This window comes from Bacillus rossius, chromosome 1 (genome assembly GCF_032445375.1).
Source record: "Bacillus rossius redtenbacheri isolate Brsri chromosome 1, Brsri_v3, whole genome shotgun sequence".
NCBI classification, from domain to species: Eukaryota; Metazoa; Arthropoda; class Insecta; order Phasmatodea; family Bacillidae; genus Bacillus; species Bacillus rossius.
Window position 1 is genome coordinate 155,083,683 of NC_086330.1, and position 25,437 is coordinate 155,109,119.

Consider the following 25,437-nt stretch of genomic DNA (forward strand, 5'->3'; position numbering starts at 1 on the left):
TTGACTTATTTTTTTTTGGTAATAATGGTAAATAACAAAATATTAGACATTCAAAATAGTTATATGACCACACATAAAATAACATCGACTGCATCTCAATTCACCCAACTTTTATGTGTCTTTAAGGATACAATTACATACACATTTGGTCCTTCTCTATGAGTTTAGGAGTAAATATAATATTACAGAGGTCTGCGATGAAAAAGTTTTTTTAATAAATTTATACCAATCATGTAGATGTTGGTCTGTATATAGCAAATATAAACTTTGTTTTAACATATCACGTCACATTCTTTTTGCATATAGATAAATATAGTATAAAAGTTTGTTAGATCGGTAAGTTTTTTTTTTTTTTTTACAAAATTGATTCCATGATCTATATTTCTATTCTATATTCTATGACCGACCATCCTATAGTAGTCTATTGTTACTAACCTGCCTTTCCCCTGTGAGAAAAAGTATATAAAAAAAAGAGTTTTATGTAGTCTATGACTAATCATAGTGGTTTAAACTGCAAAAAAAAAAGTGTAATAAAATATTATTTTATTAAATCTGTAACTATGGCTCCTCGGTAGGCTTCTGCAAATCTAGGATTTTTGTCTCGAATCGAATCTTTAAAGATTCCCGAACCTCGAATATTTTTCGAATCATGAGAATTTTTTCCCTGCTGAAGTTTGATACTTGACAGAAGTTTTTTCAGCTACGTATTCAGTATATTCAGTTAGATGGCATCTTTGAATTTGAAGAATAAGACATGTTGTTGTACCTAGAGGGGCAGGTCAGACATTCAATAATTAAATGTATTGCATATTTTCATACATTTTACGTAAAAACAAAATACCTATATACTTTGAAACCACATTAACGTTTAAGTTTAAATGTAAACAATTTACAGATTTTAACATCCAGTATAAATATTGATATTTTAGTTAAGCGAAATTAACTAACAATGATACCAGCAATTACTCATTAAAACATTAATATTTTGTTTGAATTTTTATTCATGGTGCACAGAAAAGGTCAAAATATTATGTTGCTGCACACTTCTGGTTAACAAAAAAATTAAATAACCACGTTTTCGGTAAAGTAAATGATTACTTGTTGGAGTTTTGTTGTTCTTTTTGCAATGTTTGCACATTGCTGTTTTTTCATCCACAACTTCATAGTGTTTCACAAAGCCTTGTTCAATTATCGTTTTGTTTTTGACTCAATCTCTGGCTGGATGCTGCCCCTCTGTACCGATTCAGGCTCAGAGGTACTTTGGTCTTCCATTGCAATCTGTCCTGTATCCATGTCCAATACAGTAGAGCTGTAGCAAACCGTATGTATTCGTTACTGAGTAACGGGTGCGCCGTCTATATACGAGTAACGAAACGTTACACACGGCTGCATTTCTTTACTCGCATATTTCGTTACTCGCATGTTTCGTATGTTTCACGCATGCGCGCGCATATTCGATGAATTTATGTTACAAAGAACGATGTTTGTTTATTAAGTAAAGTATAATTTGGAAATTCGTCGTCCAAGTTTTTTTACTGTTTATTAAAGGTATTGTGTGTGTAGACAACGTTTGAGATTGGAACAGAAACAACGTAAGAAAGTATTTTTTACAAATTGGAAATATGTATGTTTTTGTTTTTTATTATCGCGAATTTTCACGTTTTTTTATTATCTTAAAAGAGATAATATAAGGCCGCTCTAATGAGATTTAATTGTTTCTTGGTTAACAAAAACTGTTAATTATCAAATATTGTTAATTGTATGTATTCTAATTATTATTATTTACGCGACGTCATAATGTACGCATACGCAATACGACTCGATTCGTTGCATGTTATGCGGTATCAGAAGTAACGAGTAACGATACGATAGTAACGAGTACTGATTGTTATAGTAACGAATACATACGGGTACACTTTTTTTCGTTACTTTTACACCTCTACAATACAGTACAAAAATGGCCACGGCAGACGGTACAACTGCTAGGGTAGACAAGCGTGGCCGAGCCAACGTAAAAAATAATTAAGTAGATTCTGGTTGTCCTGCAATTGAGTAAAAGTGAATAATATGAATTAATAACGCATTAGAGTATATTAACATTCAATAGTATCGGTTTTATGTGGCAGTAAATGTTTCAAGTCACTACAAAATAGACTTGTGTAGTTCGCGAACGAACTAGTTCGGAAGAGCGCTCCCACAGACGAACTACGCGAACTAGTTCCCAGATCCCTCGCTCCTCAGTTTATTAGTTCGTTCTTTTCCGATCTCCTTCTTTTAGTTCTGCGCACATGATCTGGCTCTTATCAAAAGTCGTCACTCGTTCTCCCTTTCCAGTATTAATTACGGCTATGTCGCTGGTCTTTTGGCTGGCTATCGTTATCTGCTCGGGTCGGATAGCTGAAATTTCAGACGTCTAATGGATACTGACTTTACAAAAATGTTGACTCTTGATCGCTGCAAATGTTTACTGCAATGAAACATTTTCAGATGATAGCTTTATACTCGTGTCCGAGCACGGTAACTTCGTGGTGGGGAAACCGTGGTGTATACTGAGAACAAGTCAGACATAATTACATTAGGTAGTTATATCAGTGTTTACAAAATGATTTCAATATTCATAAAATAATTTTGACAGCTGATGACAACTTTAATATTAAAATTTTGACTTAGATAAAACCATTGTTAAATAAACTTATTTTTGACGTGACGTCTAATAAATCGATGAACGCCGGCTGCACGCACGAAAAAGTGTCCCGTTGCGCACATTGTCACGTTACGCTGTGTCCCGTTACGCTCATTGTACGCTTGCGCCGCATCTATCTCTCTTCCACTCGATTGGAACAACCATCGATTGGACTTTTTCGAGGCACATTAAACTTGAAACACTCCCATTCGTTTCCTACTTTTCCTATCATCGTCCTATCCTTAACAGAATAACACAGATTGTAAGAAGTTAAATAGCAAACATGTATAAAAGTTATAGTTAAAATAATCTCTTCGTTAAAGTAATAAACATATTTGAATTAATGAGTGCAAATAAAAGTAAATTTATCAATTAAATTGTAGATTTCATTTCACTCCTTCTTTGTATAAATACAAAATAGTGATAATTCGATAAAATTTTATTCATAAAAGTATGCTATCATTACATCAATGTTTTGTTATGACGTCACGTTAAACTTTCGTCCGTAAACCGACTTTACAGACAAACAATTTTTTATTGATTATTTCTAAAATTTAAAAAAAATTAAAAATTGTATTTTTATAGGCATAAAACGGTACTTTATTCATTAAAATAAACACATTTCATAAATAATATTTCTTAAACTAGCTAATAAATAAATTATTTTAGAAATTAAAATTTTTCGATTATAGTGTATATTAAGTGTTGTTGAACTTGCTAAATTTAGTGGATTATATATAGGTCCTAATGAACATACACATTCTTAACCAATATTAGCATACAATCTTACTTATGAGTTTTTATTAGTTTTTATATATCTAATTGAAAGGTAACAAATTAGAAGAGTAATGGGTCTTTTTTCTTAATAATTTAGGTAATTTTGTAGCCTGTACATAATAACGCATTTTTTGTTGATTATTTCTTAAAAAAATATAATTTGTATATTTATAAAACGGTATTTTATTCACTAAAATAAACGCATTTCATAAATAATATTTCTGAAACTAGCTATAAAATAAATCCTTTTATAAATCAAAATTTTTCGATTATAGTGTATTTTAAGTGAAGAATAAAAACAGAACTGTTATATACGCCATTTTACCCAATTATGTAAATTATTGTTTTATTTACTTATTTGATGTATAATAACCCAAAAAAGGATAATAATCTAGGCGTTCACAACACTGATCATTATAAAAAATAACTATTATAACATACAAAGAAGATCGCCTGCAGTAGCGGTAGCAAAGCGAACGAACTATCTGTGACCTGTCTTCTTTGAATTCGAGATGGGAGTGGATCAAGGAGCGGACGAACTAAAAGAGCGACCTAGTTCGCCAAGGAGCTGCGAACTAAAAGGAGCGCTCCCGGTCGCGAACTATTATGCGCAAGTCTACTACAAAACACTGCGCAAAAAGATATTTTACGAGTCCGCATTCTGTGGTACGCTCAGACGAATTTAGCATAATGTACCATAACTATGTTGCCTTTTGTCAACGGGAGTCATGTCTGTTGGACGCTGTTACATACGATACCTGTAGTATACCCGGAGTATTGGGGTATGTGTACCACAGCTATGGCATTCATGTACAAGAATATTGCACGCTACTTTAATCACATGATGATGATCAGGGGGGGGACACTTCATAGGGCAAGGCAATCGCATTTTTCCAGTTGCTATACAGTTTTATCCAACATCTGAGCACGAAAATTATAATCAAAATACCACGTTGATTAAATAAATATTACATTTGTTTTAACATTTTATCAAATTTATGGCATAAATTGGTATTGTTGAAATGAAAATAATATATTTACTTAAAAGAAAATAAACAAATTTTCGTTGGCATGTTGAACCACTTGTTTAACCAACACCATAATTAATGGCGTCGGCGTTGAATTAAGTAATATTAGGTTTAATAAAAAACTTTCTAAGGAAATTTTGTTTCAATCATGTTGAAATAGTAATCTCGTTAAATAATATCAATGATTTCATGAACTACTTTATAAATCACTGTTGACTGTTATGAAACATGCCTGATTCGGCTACGTGTTGTGTTAACTACTGGTACAACAAGAGAAGAGATAATAATAATTAATTTTACTTTAAGTTTCCGCTTGACGAAACTAGGTATGTGTAAATTATTAAAACGATACAAAATAAAAGTTTTGTGTGATTAAAATAGTGATGAGTATTTTGTTTTCATGCCCTACAGAATTTCCTCTTTTTAGGCTGTGTGTAGTCGCACGTTGAGGACAAGCACACAATACATTAATACCTAGGTACTGTTCTAAATGTCAATGAGTCTCAAATTCTGCTCAAACTTGATACTTATATACTTTAATTAGTCTAAATGTTTTGTATGAATTTTATTTTTTGGTCGAGAGGGAGGTGTGGGTAAAAATTTTGTATTGCGTATCCAAGTCTAACCCTTGATACTAATGGCATTATCCTGTGGTAATGATTCTTGCTGTTTTAACATTAATTAAAACAGCAAGCATCATGTGCCACCGGATAAATCATACATGATCATGCCAACAGTATCAAGGGATAAACTTGGATACGTGGTACGGAACAATTACCGAGGTGAGGGTTGCGATAAAATGAAGTGTCTTTTAAATTTTTATGTTGAAATTAAGGTTTTTTTTCCGTAACAATTGCTATACACCTGTCTTCAAGAAGTGAAGATACGAGAATGATTTGTACTTTCACCTAATCCATAAAGAATTGATGCCATTGGTAACAGCTTCATTTCAGTTTTTGTGGGAAAATTGTACAACTTAGGCAGTTAAATTTGCCATAAATACACATTGCCTGTGTTAATGATTAAATACTTCTGCACGTTTTTTTATGCATTAGTTTTGTTTGCGATTTGTAATGCAATTCGGTAGGTACCTACGAAAATCCTAAAGGTGGGTCTACACTATATAACAAAAACATGTTATATTTGTAACATGTTATACAACAAGTTATACAACTTGTTTCATAACATGTTACATAACAAGTTATATAATAAGTTATATAACAAGTAATACAACTTGTTTCATAACATGTTACATGTTTTTAAATATGTATACCAGTGTGGACAAACGGCCAACATGTTATACAACAAGTTATTTAACTTCCTTTGATCTTTACCGACACTGCATGGGAAACATATAACTTGTTTTATAACACTTATTTTGTTATAAAACATGGTGTTATATAACATTTTTCTTCACGTTTTCATAACAAGTTATATAACTTTGTTGTGTAACTTGTAATATAATTTTCATTCTTTTCATTTTGTAACATGTTGTATAACTTTGTAATATAACATTTTATAACTTGTTTTGTTACACAGTGTAGACCCACCTTAACCTTAACTTCAATCAACGTGATTCTACTAGAACAGAAATTGTTTCTTGGACATTAAAAAATGCAGCAATTTAATATAATCCAAAAATATGTTACATGTTATGCATTTTAACAAATGTTATGATACGTAAACAAAACATTTTTAACCGAAATGAGGTTAAGGCAAACACTGTCCCGAAGGTAAGAAATTTACTTATTGTTTTAAAAATATTGCTCTCCTAAATCATTTTATGTTACGTTTAGCGATATTTAGTTAAATGATTTGCTTATAAGGAAAAAAAAATTTAAATCCATATTTTTACAAATATTAATGCATGCACGAAAAAAGTCACAAGCTCGCCAACATTCAGTTGAAGCTACAAATTTCCCTACTATTCAAGTTAGTGTTTTAAGCATATTAACTGCAAATTGTACTTTCTACGAACAATGTTGTATTTAAATTAAAATTTACTTATAATTTGAAACGTAAGTCTTACTCCAGAAGGTATTTTATCTCGGTTTTAAGCCATTGCAACTTCATTTTAATGTTTGTCAAGTTTGCGTTTTTGTATAGCAACTAGAGCATTTCTGAATAAAAAAAACGTAGAACTGCAATAGCATTGAGTGTCCACTCTGTACTAGTACTTTATTTACTCTAGTACTTTATTTACTCTATGATGCTGATGAAGCTCAGCTGTTCACGTATGCGCATTACATAGTCAGTCTTGCATCTCCAAATACAGTAGACTCTCGATTATCCGGGGTAATGGGTCCACGGATAACCAAAAAACACTGTTAACGCAAAGTCGAAAAACACAGTAATCAAAATTGTTTTGTCTTAACTATCTAGACAAACACTGCAGCGCCCTACTTAATGCGTTTCAAGAAAACAGCGTTATTCAAATAATTTTTTTTCTTCATAAGATAGTTTTGTTAATCAAAATAATTTGTTTTACAATTTGATAATTTAAAAAAATCTCGTACCACATTGTTTACATAAGAGGTTTCGGTCTTGGTCGTAACATTCCTAAGTAGGCGCTAAAAACATTTCAGACTTATCAAATGATGATGTCATAATAATGGGAGTTATATTTTAGTTCTTATAAGATTTTAAAAACTAATAAACGTAATGTTTTCTATTATTAGAAAGATTATTTAACTTGTTAACGTAATTCCCGTATGTTTTTCCTAAATGCGTGTCCGCCATGATTCGTCATCATCACTAGCGCATCCTGGTGGGCGCGATGCAAACTAGCTCTGGCTTTTGTTTCCAGAGCTGCTGTTGACATGCGGGATAGCGTAATAGAGGTACACACCGGCGTCGTCGGAAATAAATACGTTATGATGGAGATGAATAGCTATTACTGAAAGAGCAAAATAATGTTGGTTGATTCGTCACATTATTAATTCGTTGCATTGCATTTAATGCCACACAAGTGCCGTTGTCAGTGTACACGTACGGAAATTATGTTTGTGTTTATGGTTTATGTAAGTGAAATATGGCACGAATCTTTTTAAACTAAGATTAGATTCGTCGAACCATACGAGATTCGATTCGAGTTTAGACATTCTCGAAGCTTCGCAGAACCTTACTCCTCGGAGTTACAAAAACAATCCAAATGTATTTTTGCAATATTTGCGGACAATATACAATAGTTAAGCAAAGATTAAAAATAACAGACTTTGTGAAAAATGCTTATTATGCTTACTTCGGAATGAGGTTATGTTACCAAGAGAAACAGTGGGTTGGGCATACAGTATGTCGGCTATGTGTTGAAGTGTTAGACAGTGGACTTACAGTAAATCAAAATCATTGTCATTCGGTATTCTATGATTGTGGCGGGAACAAAAAAAATCATACAGATGATTGTTATTTTTGTTTCACCAATGTAACAGGATATAATTCTAAAAACCACGCAAATTGTGTATCCTGATGTTTCGTCTGTAACAAAGCCAGTTCCACATGGACCTGAATTACCCATACCAGTTCCTACTAACACTAACAGCTTCGAAACACCTTTATCACAAAAATCAGAATAAAGTGATCATCTGCAAAGCAGTGGTGAAAATTTTCACCCTACAAATGACCCTCGACCTTTAAAACAGCAAGAACTGAATGATATGGTACGGGATCTTGGATTACCTAAGGACTCTGCAGAACTTCTCGGTTCTCGACTAAAAGAAAACAATTTATTAGATGCTGCAAATACATTTTACTGGTATCGAAGCAGAGAACAAGAATTTGTGGAGTATTTAAGAGAGAGGATAATTTAGTATTTTTCTGTGATATTGGCAGTTTAATACAAAAATTCAATATCGAATACAATACACAAGAATGGTGACTCTTTATAGATTCTTCAAAAAGAAGCTTAAAGGCTGTCCTTTTGCATATTGGCAATAAATTTGCATCAATACCTGTACCTCATTCAGTTCATCTTAAAGAAACACACAAAAACTTTAAAAATGTTTTGGAGAAAATAAAATACACCGAACACAAATGGTTAGTTTGCGGTGACTTAAAAATCATATGCATGCTTCTTGGTCAACAGCAAGGCTACAAAAAAATTCCCCTGTTATATGGGACAGTAGAGCAAGAAATTTACATTGGAAAAAAACTGATTGGAAAATTAGAATGGAATTGAAAGTTGGAGTAAAAAATGTCATCAATCTGAGCTTGATGTATCCCGAAAAAATATTTCTTCCACCACTTCACATCAAACTTGATTTGATCAAATAGCTCGTAAAGGCATTACCGCAAGATGGAAATACTTTAAAGTATCTTTGTTCATGTTTCCCTAGCTTATCTGATGCGAAGTTGAAAGAGGGAATATTTACGGGACCTGATACGTATCAGGAAACTGATTAGGGATACAGAATTTGAAAAAGTGATAACCTTAGAACCAAATGCCTGGCATGGCTTTAAAAATGTATTATCTAAGTTTCTAAGGAACACAAAATATCCTGCGTATAAAAATATTGTCCAGGAAATGTTAAACACCTATAAAAATTTAGGCTGTAATATGAGTCTGAAAATTCATTTATTGAAGTCTCACATTGATTGTTTCCCAAAAAATCTAGGCGACTACAGTGAAGAACAATATGAACGGTTTCATCAAGACATAAAAGAGATGGAAAGGAGATATCAAGGCCGTTGGGATGTTAATATGATGGCGGACTATTGCTGGATGATACACAGAGATGAAATAAAAAATCATAAACGAAAACCAACAAAACACAGCTTTTTTTTCAAAAAGAAAACGTTATTATTAATTGTTTTCTTCATGTATACCTTAATGTTGTATTTTAATAGCTAGAGACTCAATAAAACTTTATAAAACATTCTAAAATGATTCTCATTCATTTTATTAAATTTTTGTTTTGTTCTTTTTCGTATTCAAATACTATATCATCATCATCTAAATCTGATAAATGTGTCGTGGCATATATCATATGAATACAGTTTTCTATTACTTTTAAGACAATTAAAACAAATATTAACCATTTAACAAAAAAACTTTTAAAAAAAGAAAATTTCACAGACCTGTGTTATTCATAACATCATTTAAACAACACCAATACATATACTTTTCATTTCAATAATTAAAACGTTACTTTTCATATCAAGGAAAGTAAGAAAGAATAAGAAATAGAAAAAGGACATTCGGACTGTATCGACTTATGTCTTGCTAATTAATCAGGAATGTTACGTAGAGCACATCTAAAAAGTGTCTTTGCAAAACCATAAATTTTTTACCACTGATATTTACTAAAACCATAATAATACAGAAAGACAATTTAACTTTCTTAAATCAAAATGTTCCCATTATTCAGTCAATATAAATGCATGACCCTCCTTCAAAGGACTTCTGGTTTAAGAATTTACTTGAAATGTCTGAAAACAATTATTTCTGATTTAAACACAAATTAATTAATGTAATTATCAGACTTTATAACTAGCGTCACTCGAAACAGTGTATGCATTATAGCATTATAGGTAGGGACATGAACTTTTCGGTAAATAAAATTACTCAAAAGTGGTAAAACAAAAACTAAAAAGTGTTTAAATAACATGAAAAGCGGTGAAACAATTTATGTTCTCACATCACTAAAAGCAGACTATTTACAATAAAACGCTTATATTCCAGCACAGATCCATATTTAAGCAGTGTTTGAATTCTGCACACATTATTTTGCCACTAATAAGTCACTTAAACACTGTAATATTATTTTACACCCTTAACAAACTGACACAACACAACATGCATGTACACATCAAACTGATATGAATCTTAATCAATGATGAGCTTGGATAAATTTTTTTTGTTGAAACTGTTTTTTTGCCAGCAAAAAGTTTAGAAATGTCACTAAGACTGGTAAAAAGAAAACATAGTCATTATCTCTGTGTTTTCCTCCAGTAAGTTGTGCCGCCTATCTGTCACAACTGTACCATAGGAAGAAAAACACCTCTCGCTGTCAACGTTCGAACATGGCAGCCAAACAGCTCTCAGTGCAGCACAAACAAAAGCAGGAAAGTCATGCTTCATAGAAAGAAGAACTTCTACAACATCAGGCTGTTTCTTTTCTGCCTCTAATTTAAAGTTTTCCTTAAATCATGTGTAACCACAAACAATGTGGGATGGTGTCAAGACAGTAAGTTTCATGCCAGGAAGGGTTTGAAATGATGTGACCAAGCTGCTGTTCACGTCATTGAGGACAACACTAGAAGGGTTGAACAGCTTTCCCACCACTTCAAATGTCTTCCTGCAAGGATCTCTAGACATTTGCTCTTGTAGCTTATCCATGGAAAGTGGTGAAGTACGCTGGTGTGTCTGCTTTACTTCGGCCTGTAGAACTTTGTTTCCTAAATCTTCTAGTAAAGTAGCAGTTTCAGATTCAAAAATCCCATTTGCTGCTACTGAAAAACCATCTTTCAGTTTCGAAAGTTTACCACAAAGAATATGGCTGGTTGGATATGAAGACCCCTCCAGACAGTCTATAAGTTCCATCAACTGTGCAGCATGTTCTCGAAAAAACACGGCTTGGATGTGTACTTTCTGAATATCTGACTTCGGAATAGCATTGAAAAACTCTACTCCTGCATTTGGTGAGTTTTGCATTTCGTTTGAACCGAAAAACTCAACTATGTCAGTCAGATACTCAGAAACATACAACACTGACTTCAACCAGCTGTTTCAGCGAGTGAGGACTGGAACAGGAACTGACAAATTTTCTTGTCAGTGCCTGAATATTTCTCTGTCAGAAACTGTGTGTAAAGATGTTTGCGTTTCCTAGTATTCTGAAATGCTGCCTTGCGCTTAACAACTGCATTGATGAGTTCAGTACAAACTTTCGGCCAGATATTGCCAACAATGCAGAGCTTATGAGCCCAGCACTGCACATGCAATACTTCGTCACCCAGCGTGACTTTGAGACAGTCACTACACTTGGACATGTAACGAGCCCCATCACTGACAAAAGCAACTACTGAATCATAGCTAACATCATACTTTTTCAAACAATCTAGCACATCTATGGAACAATGGGTAGAATTGGCAGCTTCTAGGAAATGAACATCAGCAAGAAAAACTTTCTGAGACGCATTTGGTTCCATGAGGCGGAAAAGTACAACAAAGACGCACTTTCCTCTCTTGTCTATGGTCTCATCAGCCAAAACCACTAGATATTTCCAGCAATTTCAGCTTTAATGGTGGCAAATCTTTCCTCAGCTGCTATTGGTACGTACTTTTCTCTCAATGTTCTGACTGTTGGCATATCTCCAGCCCCTAAAAAATTATCCCCAATAAATGTAGCTATTTTAATATTACTCTTACTGAAAGAGATAAAAAATGATGCTAGTATTTGTTGACTTGTAACAACTTGTAAATGTCAAACCCAATTTGCAATAATTAGTAAATACATACGGCCTGATCTGTAGAGGCTGTAGAAGAATTTTCGACAAAAAACATATTTACAACTAACCTTCAACAAATTCATGTATCCAGTCTCTGATGCTAGGTTCCTGTAGCTTCTCAAGAGGAATATTTGCCTTCATAAATGCTGTTGTAGTCTTGAGTGCAAAATTATCCGCTGCAACTTTTCTTTTTTTAACAACCTGGAAACTGCTACCAATCGTTTGCTGAAGGATGGCCTTTTTTGCACTTAAAATTCTTTTATTATTGATATGCTTTTCACTTTTATATGTTTTACTATAGTGTCTCTTCTTTCCCAACTCACACATGCGTTTCAGAACTTACAAAACAAAATCTTTCTGTCACTGGAATGAATGCCTTCAGCAGATAACTCATTTGCTCGAGTCAAGGCAGACACTACAACTTTCGGCATTTCTGCCAATATATACCATACACAAAATCGCAATCACAACTAGTAACAAAACAAGTAATTATATGTGACGAGCCTAGTAACACCAACCTTTCACACAAACGTTAAGGGAATTCAAAAAATTAATAATGCGAAAACATGTTTGTAAACATACACAGCCCTAAAAATACAGCATCCATAGCCCCATAGGGATCAGTAAACGGTAACAACCGCTGATTAGTTAACAGGTTATTCACGTTTGCACTTTGCAGTGAAATATTACAAAGGCAGCACATTTTAAAATAATATTTAAAATTTTTTTTACCATGAATCTCATTTTTCCATTAGATAAACTTTTTTTCCCCTCCCATTTTAAGACTATGTCCAAAAACTTTATTTCCCGTATGATACGAAGTTGAAATCCATTGCATTGTAAGTTACATTATTACAGTTTAATTATTTAACAGAAAAAAAAATTATTTCAGTTTCAAACACAATTTCAATCTTCATAAAATTATCTGTTTTGTCGCCGTATGAGAATGAAAATCCAGCCAGGCTCTTCTGGCATCAACATCATAAATGTTTGGTTACGTTGATGCCTGTATAGAGATCGTGAACATAGCGTGATATCGATAGTTCTCTTTGCATGCACAGTGCGCTGTTACCAGCCAAGTAAACTACATTTGAAAGCCCCGAATGCACTAGGTTTTCATTTTCAATTCAATTAATATGAAGTATGTTTTAGTTGAATGCCTCATTAATTTTAATTGTTTGACATGCTTTTGTATTCTGTGATTATTAAATGAATGTAATTTCCGTGCAGCAGTTCTGTTATGAAAAAAAAAAACCTCAACAGAAATGCTTTTCAAACTTCAAATTTCGTGAATAGATTCCAAAATTGTTAACATTTCGCAAAAACCCATGAAAACAATGAAATTCACGTTTCTGCGGCGAAAATTCATGTCTCTAATTATAGGTGGATTTAGTATGACTTACTGCGATTCTTCTTTGCAGCACTTGCAATGTTATTCAATAATCCCTTTTAGGATAGCCCTGAAAATTAACTGAAAAAACACTTTTTTTTTCAAATGCCTATAACGAGACATATAACTGAAACTGAATTAGATATATCAGCTTGAAGTCACCACAAATCTTGCTTAGTTGTAGAAGCATGATCCTGACAATGGGTTATTTTAATTTCCTTAATTTCTTACATGCAGTGTTCTGGAAGGTCCAAACTGATACAGCAAAGCATAAACTAGTCACATAAAACATTAAATACTTCATGGTACATAAAATTACTTCACAGAATTGGTTTCCAATATAAAATAATGTAAAAAATTTATGGTCATAATAAACAATTTGTCCAAGAGAAATGCAGCATATTTATCATGCTCTAATAGAAATTAAATACTTAAACGTCAAGTGTTGCTCTGTGGTCATAGTGTTATTGACTACTAGAATAGTTCAATGTTTATCTAAAATTAAAATATGGTTGTATAAACATAATGACAACCAAGTAGAAACTATCACAGATAATAATGCAAGTAAATTATATGCTTCTGTGAACATGTTTTGGCACGTATGTATCATATTTTTTTAATATTAGAATTATTGTACTTGTGACAGTGAAAATTCCTCTTGGTACAAAATAAGTTTGTGTGTGTGTGTGTATATATATATATGCATGATTATAATCTCAGAATTATTTATCAAAATGCCTTACACTATGTTAATTAAAAATCAAATATCTCATTTAAAGCAAGGGGAAAACGTACAATATCTAAAACAGGAAACTAAAATGACTTAATTAAACTCTGTACAAAATTTTATTAACATCCGCCAAAATATTTCTAACTAGTGCTCACTTTCAATTCTTCATACCCATATAATGCATTCTTCAGGTTGGCCAGAACATCAGGTCTGTCCTTCTCTGGCAGGGCAACCGGCTACTAATTAGAAATTAAAAACCAGAGTCCAACACACTGTTTGCAAGGGTCGACAATGGGTACCTTGCCCAGTTGATGGCCGGTCAGTTGTCTGGCAATGTACTGTATCTCCAGCGAGTCCCCGAGGTTCACCTTGGCCCCCGCCCCAGCCAGCAGATCCTGTGCGCACGGACCCTGCTGCTCCTCCGCACTCTGGCTGGTGGCTCTCGCAAGACCCACCTGCAACCCAGTCCGTGGAGGCCCACACAGTACAGTACCACTGTGCAGCCATGGATGGAAACAGGAAGTAAAAATGATTAAGAGAAATATTTTATACACAGAAATGGACAGGAAAAAAATTATAAAAAAAATATTTTATATTCAGAAACAGATGCCTACAAATAACCAATCTCAGGACTTTTTCAAAAACTTTTATCGTCATTTAACATTTTCTACATCTTTCTTATATAACAAGGTAATTTTTAAAATAAAATAAGCAAACTAACACAATTTGAAATTGATATACTATTCCAAGGAACATTTTGATATTTATGTTAGAAAACAAAAAAAATTTAAGGGACAATTTCCAAATTATTAAAGTGGAAAGTTTCCAATTAAGTATTTTCATTTAATTTGTGACTATAAACTGAAATCAAGTGTCAAAAAACAAAATAAAAGTTGGCAACAGACTGCTGAAAATTAAAATTTCATTACTTCCAGGATCATAACTATATATTTTGGGTTATTTTCATGACTTTCATGACCTGTAGACAATCTAGTACATAAAAGACAAAAAAAATTTAGTACAAAAAAAAAACCATGAGTCCACTTTGAAGTGGTAGCCACTAGGCAAAGAGACTTGTCTTAGCTCCAAAATAACAGCAACATTTGACATAATATATGAACATAAAAGGTTTTTATTACACATAAAACAAGCAGTCTTTTAAAATGGTCTTCAATGCCACAAACAATAACATAACACATAGGGCTTTTTACCAGCTACATGAAGCTACCATTCCAGCCTTGTCTCTGTGAATAGATGGAGAATAAACATATACTTTCTGTATGAAATTGTGAAGAATTATGAAAGCACCAATTATTTAATTTTTTTTAAGCAAAAGCTGTTAATGTACCAGCTTAAAGGTAGATCATGCACATAAGATTTTACTTTAACTTTTTTATTTAGATTACTGCAAAAATGTAGTATGGTAAATTTCCTTAATTGTTACTACATATATAATTTACTGTATATAACCAGAAAAAATTACTTACACAGTTAATTTTGGCCAGCTGAAGTACTTCTTAATAATATATACTTTTAAATTTGTAAGTTCTTTTACAAGTAAATGGTGTGTGTACATATTGGTACAAGTAAAAATGTTTTGATGCCATATTTGAATGCAAAGATAACAAGCACCAAGCCAAAGATTATCTACGAATACTGAACAGTTCATGAAATACAGTAGGTACTCTACATTAATTCACCTCTCTGGCAAACTCCACAGCATGATCTGCTCCTTCGAACATGATGGACCAATTTTGAGATTGATCATCATAGAATGTGCCGTAGTTATTTGGTTGGACCTGAAAGTGCAAAATAAAACCAATAAGGCTGATTTACTAATTTTGGGATCTATATTTTTGGATGCTTATGGGTAGTGGTGTGAAAAAATGATGTAACCATTTTTACGCGAAAAAACGCGAAATAACGCGATAATTGGACTTAAAAACGACATAAAACGAAAATACGTTTTTTAAACAACTAAATCTGAAAAACAATATACATCGTAAATCAGCTATATCGGTGAACATGTTTTGACGTTGTAAAATACTATACATATATACATTCTTTTATTTTTATGAATGCACTAATTTCTTAGCATTTTTAACATTGATAAATGGTTAAATATCACATTCACTGAGGTAACAACATAAATATTATTCCGTTCTAACGTTCGCTTTGTTTTAGCAGAATCGCCAACATACGAGAACACATAACTTCATGAACGCGACTTAAAACTAATTTCAAAAAGTTAAATATTAAGTCAATTTCCAACTAATTTCGCGCGAGTTAATATACGTTTAGTTTCTTCAAAATGTAACACAATTTCATTGTAATTTTATTTTACCAGCACTTATAGATACTGGTATTTTTATTACAATTTTGGCTTGGTAACGTTGGCTACGCGTAAATACTGGCAGTCCTTTGTCACGTACACACGTTAAGCCTAGTTGACACGATGATAGTCGCTGTCATGACAGCAGCTGTCACGACAGTGTGCGATAGTTGCTGTCACGACAGTGTCTGTTTACACTGGCATTAAGATATTATGCGATAGTTGGGAAAATGTCAGACCTGGTGCGTTGTGTGGCCCAGGTTTTAGTAGTTGTGATAGCTATTTCCGTTAAAAAAAAGACGAAAAAACAGTGGATAAGACATTGGTTGGCACGAAGAAACGAGTTGGGCATTTCAAACATGCTTATAAAAGAATTAGCATTTGAAGACCCCAAAAGTTATGTAAATTTCCTTCGAATTGATGAAAGAATGTTTGTTTTTTATCCCACAAACAAGGGTGTTGTTGGTATTTCTCGAGGAAACTAGCAATCTCAAATCGAGACATTGTCCAAATCAAAATAACCTATAATAAATTTGACTATTGCTTTAAGTACTAGGAACACATGCACTCACACTATCACGATAGTGATTTCAATCCGTTTACACTACGAAAGTGCTGCGACAGTTGCAAGTACTGTCATGAAAGTTACTACCAACTATCTAGCTCGACTTGATATCACGATAGTGCTATCGTGACAGCGCGAGAGTAACTATCGTGCAGTTTACACGGTGAAAGTAGTGTGATAGTACGGCGATAGTAGCTGTCGCGGTAGTAACTATCGGGCTTTACTATCATCGTGTCAACTAGGCTTTACGTTGCTGCTTCAAAACAATGCCGAAATTAAAGCCTACTGCCGAGTCCCGAGCAAAATAATTTAAATGTGAGGGTTTATATGCTTCTAACAAGATCTTATTTGCAAGTGGTGCAATTGTAGAGTTGACCACGAAAGGCGCGACACTGTTGTAAAACGTCAACAGTAAACACCACGTTAAAGTTAGGTTAGGAAGTGCAGCTGGTGTCAGCAGCAAACGTTTAGCCACGATGGAAGAAGTGACTACTGTTGCCAAAAAAATGAGAGAAGACAGAAAAGTTTATCATTAAAACTACACAGGCGTTTATCTCTGCAAATATACCACTTGAGAAATTGTTTTTAAAAGAGATTTAATGCGTATAGTGGTGAAACTATGTAAATTTATTGACTAGTCATAAAGTTAATAGTCCATTTAAAACAGTTTAAAGTGTTTCCGATAGCATTACAGTGTACATGGTTACAAATTTAATAGTACGTATATTTTTATCCTTATTTTCTGCTGCAAATTCCTATAAAAACACAAAACACCGATATTGTTGATTTTGGAAACGAAAGTGGCTAAATTATAAAACCATAATTTCACACCCCTACTTATGGGCATTTAAGCAAAAAACAAAAAAAAAAAAAACATGTCTCCCATAATTTACTGAATTACCTAATCCACAAGTACTGAATGCATACCCAGCAGTTAACATGAGTATATAATCCCATGAAAGGTTTCAGTTGTTGGAAAACACACTTTGTCTACGCAATATTATTATTTCAAACTGGTATCATACAGGCTAGCCTGAAAATGAATACAATCAGAAAATCAGGTAGGTACTACAAGTTATTCCTACAATGTGTTGACAACTGTTGGAATATATTACATATTTGTAATCCAGTAAGAATTTTAGTTTTGTGTAGTTGGCTGCACTGTTTATTTATCGCTGCGCTTCTTTACTGTATGGTCTATGGATTGTATTAGTGTTTTTTCAGTCAATATTAAAATCGCCACAGCACGGCCAACAACGAGTTTTCATTTCTCTACAACAACTATCTCGCTCACCGTGAACTGAAACTTGGAGGTGACTCTGGCGCTGGTGACGTGTTGTTGCTGTCCCTTGTACAGCAACAGCTGGAAGACTCGCAGTTCCAAGTTCCCCAGCACAGCTGCTCCCAGTTTGCCTTGTGGGGTGTAGCTGATACCTTCCCTGCACATCATCACCAACCTTGTAACCATACGTACAGAGTTAATAAATTATCTTGGGCCTTTGTGTCTCGCTGACATCGGGGTTAATAGAGACGATGAGAGGTGATGAGGATGGAGCATTGATGGAAAGAATGGGTGGGGGAAATAGGAGTACCCAGAGAAAACTCCCCAGCTGACAGCAACATCCATTACATTTCTCACATGCAAAACATCTGAGCTTTGTACTTAGCGAGAATCGAACCTGGATAGGACAAATACAGTGTAAATGTAGTTGTCACAATAAATATATTTTAAACAAAGTAGATATGGTTTTCAAGGTCATCAAGAATTACTAAGGGCTCTGGGCAAACAATTATTGAGTCCCCACTCTATTATTTATAATAAAACTTTTCAAACCACACAATTAAATAAAATCTAAAGACTGTATACATTACTGTGGTCATAACTATAAACATTACCTGTACGTATTGCACAACTTGTGAGGTTTCCAATGATTAATATTACCAACAGACTTGTAATTTTTGTTCTGTCAGGGTAAATCGAAAAATTAAAACATTTCACAAAACTTACTCCCCCCCCCCCCCCCCCCCCCCCCACGCCTTTTCCCACACCAATCTTCTGCACTTTCCTCTTCATGACCCTGTTGGTTCTCCAACTTTCTGAGAACATTTCCACTTTCTCTACCACACAGGGTCACACGCTCACACGCCGCGCTCATGGAACGAGAGTGCTGAGTTAGATCCAGACAACACAATGAGGCTCAAATTATTGAGATCAGAGTTTATATCCCAAGTAGTTTAAACCCCCACTATAATTTTGGGGTTCCTTCACTATGGGGCCTCTGTGCGTATCTCCCCGATGTAAAACCCAATCAAAACCAAACCTACTACCACATCTATTCACACTGAATTCCTTACTGCAAGGCAGGGGCATTATTTAAGGAGATGACACAATGGCACATACATGTCTCCTTCACCCAAATATATGAATGCAAGAAATTTTTGATTTTCAAACCAAATAGTTAAAGCCAGTTTTAAAAATAGTAAATATTCAACAGTAGCTATTATTCTTTCTTATAAAAGGTTCAATATATTATTTTATAAGTATAATAAACAAGTATGTAAATTATGTTCATTAATAGTTTGAGATGGAAATGTAAGAAAAGTAAATACTGTAGCTCTGCAGTGTCAATCGAAATGTTTTGTACAAACAAACAAAATTTATGGTATTTTCCACAGTAGGCACTAAATAGGAATGAAATCTTTCACTATTACTATCACAAGATTATTATTTATGAACAGCTAATTTAAAATATGAAACAAAATTTGGAAAACAATGATCTAAATGTGTCATTCCATGTCAAACCAACCAAAAATTTATAATTTTGTACCTGACTATTTTAGATATTTATAAAACTTACAAGAATCATTCTCCATAATTATTATACAAATAAAGAAAATATTTTCATAACTATTTTAATCTCATTGCATTTTTTTGTAATGAAAATTCATCAATTAATATGTTTTTTGAGATATTAGGCCTATATAAAAGAAATCCTGAAAATTTTAGACTGGGGTCTCAATGGGATCAGGAGTTACAGTAAAACAAAAGAGGTTATTTTCAAGAAATACTGGATTGTAAATTTGGTGTTTTTACATGGAAATTACAGTAAGTTCTGAGTTGTAAATCCAATTATATACATAAACATATTATATGGTCAAACAAAAGAGAAAAAAAGGGTGTTGCCTTATAAATGTTTTTTATTACCATGCACTTACAAACCGAGCTTGTTCAGACTTGTTTATGCATGTTACTGCAAGTGTGTATGGCTTATCCCCACTCTGTTTCAACTTCAGCTCAGTTTCCTATTAGTGAATGACCTAGGTGTCAGTGAACTTGGGAGTTGTTTTATATTTATGTGAATTTTATAATATTATTATTTAGTAGAAGTGAAATAAATGTGTCAATTAACAAAAATTTTGACTTTAATTTTGAATAATTTACTCTATATTCAGTCCTAAAGTACTGTTATTTAAATTTCAAGGCTAGTTAATTAGTAAAAGGCCATATAATTATATTGCTCATATTTATTAATTTTGATTATTTATATTATTCTGATTTTTAGCTATTAACCATTTTAATAGTAGGCCTACATGATGTAATACTATATGATTTTAACACAACATAAATGAATCTGATACTTCAAAACATTTGTTGGTTTATTGTAGTAATACATTTAGGAAACCTGGTCATAATTATTATGAGAAAAACTTAACATGTTGTGGTGATATTGGTTTTAACCTCTTAGCAACCTCTTAGCAACCTCTTTGCATGAACATTGTTTAACCTTCAATATTACCTCTTATTCAAATCTATGTATTAATTCATGTAACAATCTAAGTCATGTTTTGTGCTTAGTAAAGCCTTAGTTTCTGAAGATAAGGTTTATTATGTCAATTTATTAAGCACATTCTATCAAGAAACATTTAATACAAACAATGGACAAGTATTTCAAGCCCGAGAGATTTGAAGCAGATCACACAACTGGGAAAAGCTCCTCACAATGGAATCACTGGAAGAAAACATTCGAAGTCTTCACAGCTTCAATCAAGGCTTCTGAAGCTGATAAGCTGTTACTACTCTACAATCACGTGAGTCACAGTATATACGAACTTATTAGCGAATGTACTTCTTATGCGTCTGCAATCGAAAAGCTAGATTCACTCTTTATTAAACCTAAGAATGAAATATTTTCAAGGCATAAACTAATGAGCCGACACCAGCAACCTGATGAAAGTGTAAATCAATTCTTACAATCTTTGCGTCTCCTTAGCTCTGACTGCGAGTTCAAAGATGTTAAAGCAGCAGCTTATAGGGATGAATACATTAGAGATGCATTTATAAAAGGTCTCTCATCGAACAGTATCCGACAACGTTTGTTAGAAAACGCAACTCTTAGCCTGGATGAAGCATTTGCAAAAGCACGATCATTAGAATCAGCTCATATAATTTCTGAATCCTATATTCCTAGCCAGACACCTTTAGCCTCAACTGAGCCGGTTCAGCAACCAAATTCTCCTGTAACCGCAGCCAGCAGTAGTCAGAAATGTTTCTTCTGTGGGTTCCCTCGTCATCCTCGTTCTTCCTGTCCAGCGCGAGAAGCTACGTGCAAACTCTGTGGTAAGAAAGGCCATTATGCAAAAGTCTGTAGGTCAATTAAGCCCAAAGATCGTACTGCCGCCTTACCTGACTCTCCTCAAGACACAGATGACTTCTCAACTGTTGCTTGCCTTCCTGCTAAGTCTCTGGTTTTCCCTACTAACCAATCTAATCGTAATCGTAAGACCAAACCAACATCTTCCAAAACATCAGCTGCTTCTCCAACTAGCCTTTCCAAAACCATTGTCAAACTGAAAGTAAATGGTTTTCCAGCTGAAGGGCTAATAGACATGGGGAGTTCAGAGAGTTACATAAATGATGGTTTTGTCTCCAAACATAAATTAAAACAATATCCTACGTCATCTGAAGTAGCTATGGCATCGTCCTCTTTGGCCATGCCTATAAAAGCTTATTGTTCCGTAGATTTACAAATCTCGGACAATATATACAGAAAAACAAAGCTTAACGTTCTAAACAACTGTTGCGCAGATGTTATATTAGGGCACGATATCTTTAAGCAGCATTCCACTCTGTCGATAGTTTTTGGTGGTAATAAACCTGAACTGCAAATCAGTAGCTTAGTATGTGCCAAAGTCAGTCCGGCCACCCTCTTCGAACACTTAACACCAAATTATAGACCTATCGCGATCAAGTCCAGACGACACTCAAACGAAGACGAAAAATACATTCAATCCCACATAGAAAAACTTCTCTCTGACGGTGTCATTGAAGAAAGCAACTCACCCTGGAGGGCGCAGGTACTAGTCGTGAGTGGAACACATCGAAAACGTATGGTCGTCGACTATTCTCAGACTATAAACCGATACACGATGTTAGACGCTTACCCAATCCCTTCCATAGAGAAAATAGTTTTCGATGTAGCTAAATATAATATCCACAGCACAATAGATCTCAAGAGCGCATATTATCAAATACCAATAAGGGTTGAAGACAGGCCGTACACCGCCTTCGAGGCAGCAGGAAAACTCTGGCAATTCAAACGTATACCAATGGGCGTCACCAATGGAGTGTCTGCGTTTCAGAGGAAGATGGACGAGATCAAGACCAAAGAAAGACTACAAGGAGTTGACATCTACTTGGACGATGTGACGGTGAGCGGAAAAGACCAATCTGAACACGACTCCAATCTACGAAAATTTTTAGACGTCTGCAAGAAATATAATTTAACCATTAATCAAGAAAAATCCCATTTCAATTTGAAGTCTCTTAAGCTCCTCGGTTATCTCATCGAAAACAATATACTCAAACCAGATCCCGACAGACTTAAGCCACTGATTGATTTCCCTATCCCTAGAAACAAAGCATCCTTGCAACGAGCACTAGGGATGTTCGCTTATTATTCTAAATGGATTCCAAAATTTTCAGATAAAATACGTAGATTAGTGAACTGTAAAGTATTTCCTATGGCCCCTGAACTAATCCAAGACTTCAACAATTTACGGAACTGCATAGTTAAATCCTTCGTCGTTAACGTAGAGGAAGACATCCCATTCTGCGTCGAAACAGATGCCTCTGACGCCGCCATCGCCGCCACTTTGACTCAAAACAAGAGACCAGTAGCCTTCTTCTCGAGAACCCTCACTAAGAGCGAACAACACCATTCAGCTGTCGAGAAGGAAGCTTATGCGATCATTGAAGCCCTTCGGAAGTGGAGGCATTACTTGATAGGAAGAAAGTTTCAACTTATAACCGACCAGAAGTCTATTTCTTACATGTTTAACATTCGGCATCCTGGTAAAATCAAGAACGAAAAATTTACAAGATGGCGGTTAGAACTTGCTCCTTACAACTATGACATCATCTACAGACCGGGGAAGGAGAACGTGGCGGCTGACGCTCTCTCTAGGACTTGCGGCTCGCTCCATACTTTCGACAGACTTGTCCACTACCACAAGGCTTTGTGTCACCCAGGGATCACCCGGATGGCTCACTGGGTGAAGAATCAGAACCTTCCCTACTCCATCGACGAGATACGCCGAGTCACGTCTTCCTGCAGAACATGCTCCGAAATCAAACCTCGCTTTCACAACAAGCGGAGCACCCTCATCAAGGCCACCGCACCCTTCGAACGGCTCAGCGTTGATTTTAAGGGACCATTACCATCCAACACTCCTCGGAAATATCTGTTAACGGTAGTCGACGAGTACTCCAGGTTCCCTTTTGCCATCCCTTGCAACGACCTATCCTCCACAACCGTCATTCAAGCACTAAATCAGATCTTTACACTCTTCGGATATCCTTCATACATTCACACAGACAGAGGCACATCCTTTATCCAGAGAACTTCAATCATTCCTACATTCCAATGGAGTTGCTACTAGTCGTACTACACCATACAATCCGTGTGGAAATGGCCAAGTAGAACGTTACAATGGGATAATATGGAGAACGGTATCGCTGGTGCTGAAAACGAAGGGACTCGTGATAACGCAGTGGGAGAAGGTGTTACCTGAAGCGTTGCACTCCATCCGCACACTGCTCTGTACTGCTACTAACGCTACACCCCACGAACGTATGTTCTACCATAAGAGAAGGGCCAGTTCTGGAGTTACTCTTCCTTCGTGGCTTACTACACCAGGGAAAATTCTAATGAAGAATCACGTCCGTCAGAGTAAATATGACCCCCTGGTGCAAGAAGTAACTCTGCTTGAGGCGAACCCTGACTATGCTCTGGTTCAACTTCCAGATGGTAAGGAGACAACAGTCAACCTCAGGCATCTCGCTCCTGCAGGGGATATTGTCAACAATGAATCTAACTTAGAAGACGTGAATTTTCCAAACCTCGCTGATGATCCTAATCAACACACTGAAGCATCTGAAGACACCCAGCTGAACCTCACTCCAGAAGATTCACCTGCGAAGAACATGAATGATCAAGACCTACCTCAAGTGAACCCAATTCGGACTCCACCCAGACCTCAACCTCCACTCCGGAGATCTTCCCGCACCACTAGACCTTCTGAATATCTCAAGGACTATGTCCTTAAATGTAGAGGGGGCGAATGTGGTGATATTGGTTTTAACCTCTTAGCAACCTCTTAGCAACCTCTTTGCATGAACATTGTTTAACCTTCAATATTACCTCTTATTCAAATCTATGTATTAATTCATGTAACAATCTAAGTCATGTTTTGTGCTTAATAAAGCCTTAGTTTCTGAAGATAAGGTTTATTATGTCACATGTGTAAATGCAAACATTTTGAGTTGTGATTCTAGTTTACATAAAGGTGACAATATATGACAGGTGCCATAAAGTTGTTCTAAAACCTCCAGAGATTTTAACCATTTAGATAACTCTGAACCACAAGTTTTTTTTTTAGTTTTTTTATGTTTCTGAGGGAGTAGTTCAAAATACATTGCCAATTCCAGAGAAATTAGAGGCAAATTGATGCTCTGAATAGAAGTCTGAATGTTATAGAAGAAACTCCTGTTAAAAAAATTTTTATGTGAGAAAACATATCCAAAAGAAATTTAAAAAAGTGACCGAAGCTTTTCGTACCAAAGTATTTAACTAAACTCCACGTAGCCTTGACTGTAAAAGATTATGACAGTGAAATAATTAAACAATTAAAAGAAAAGTTTAATGCTACTACAGATAGAAGTGTTAAAATGCAGATTTTAAGAACACTTCAAAAAAGTTGGACTTTAGAAAAATTAAATTGACTTTGGAGTCTCAAACATTATAGCAAGAAAAAAAAAACAAACTATTCATTGAAAAAAGTGTAATGTCATCCCCATATCCAAGGCCTGGATAAATATTAGACTCAACAACAGTACCTAGCTTTAGTTAAAGAATCCTATCAAAATGATGAGATGAGTCATCCAAAGCCTGGTAAGAAATGAATGTTTCTGTAAAGTAGATGGTGAACAT

General features: G+C 34.6%; 1 protein-coding gene across 2 annotated transcripts in view; it reads right to left on the reverse strand.

Annotated features, from left to right (window-relative positions):
* Nucleotides 1-25,437, reverse strand: part of LOC134546318 (FK506-binding protein 15-like) — a 123,382-nt gene that overhangs the window by 95,240 nt on the left and 2,705 nt on the right. For both annotated transcript variants that reach the window (XM_063389058.1, XM_063389057.1), the window contains exons 3-5: nucleotides 18,243-18,387; nucleotides 15,752-15,850; nucleotides 14,351-14,506 (exon numbers count right to left, since the gene is read on the reverse strand). In XM_063389058.1, the coding sequence (XP_063245128.1) occupies nucleotides 14,351-14,506; nucleotides 15,752-15,850; nucleotides 18,243-18,387 (400 nt within the window). The remainder of the gene's footprint in view (nucleotides 1-14,350; nucleotides 14,507-15,751; nucleotides 15,851-18,242; nucleotides 18,388-25,437) is intronic.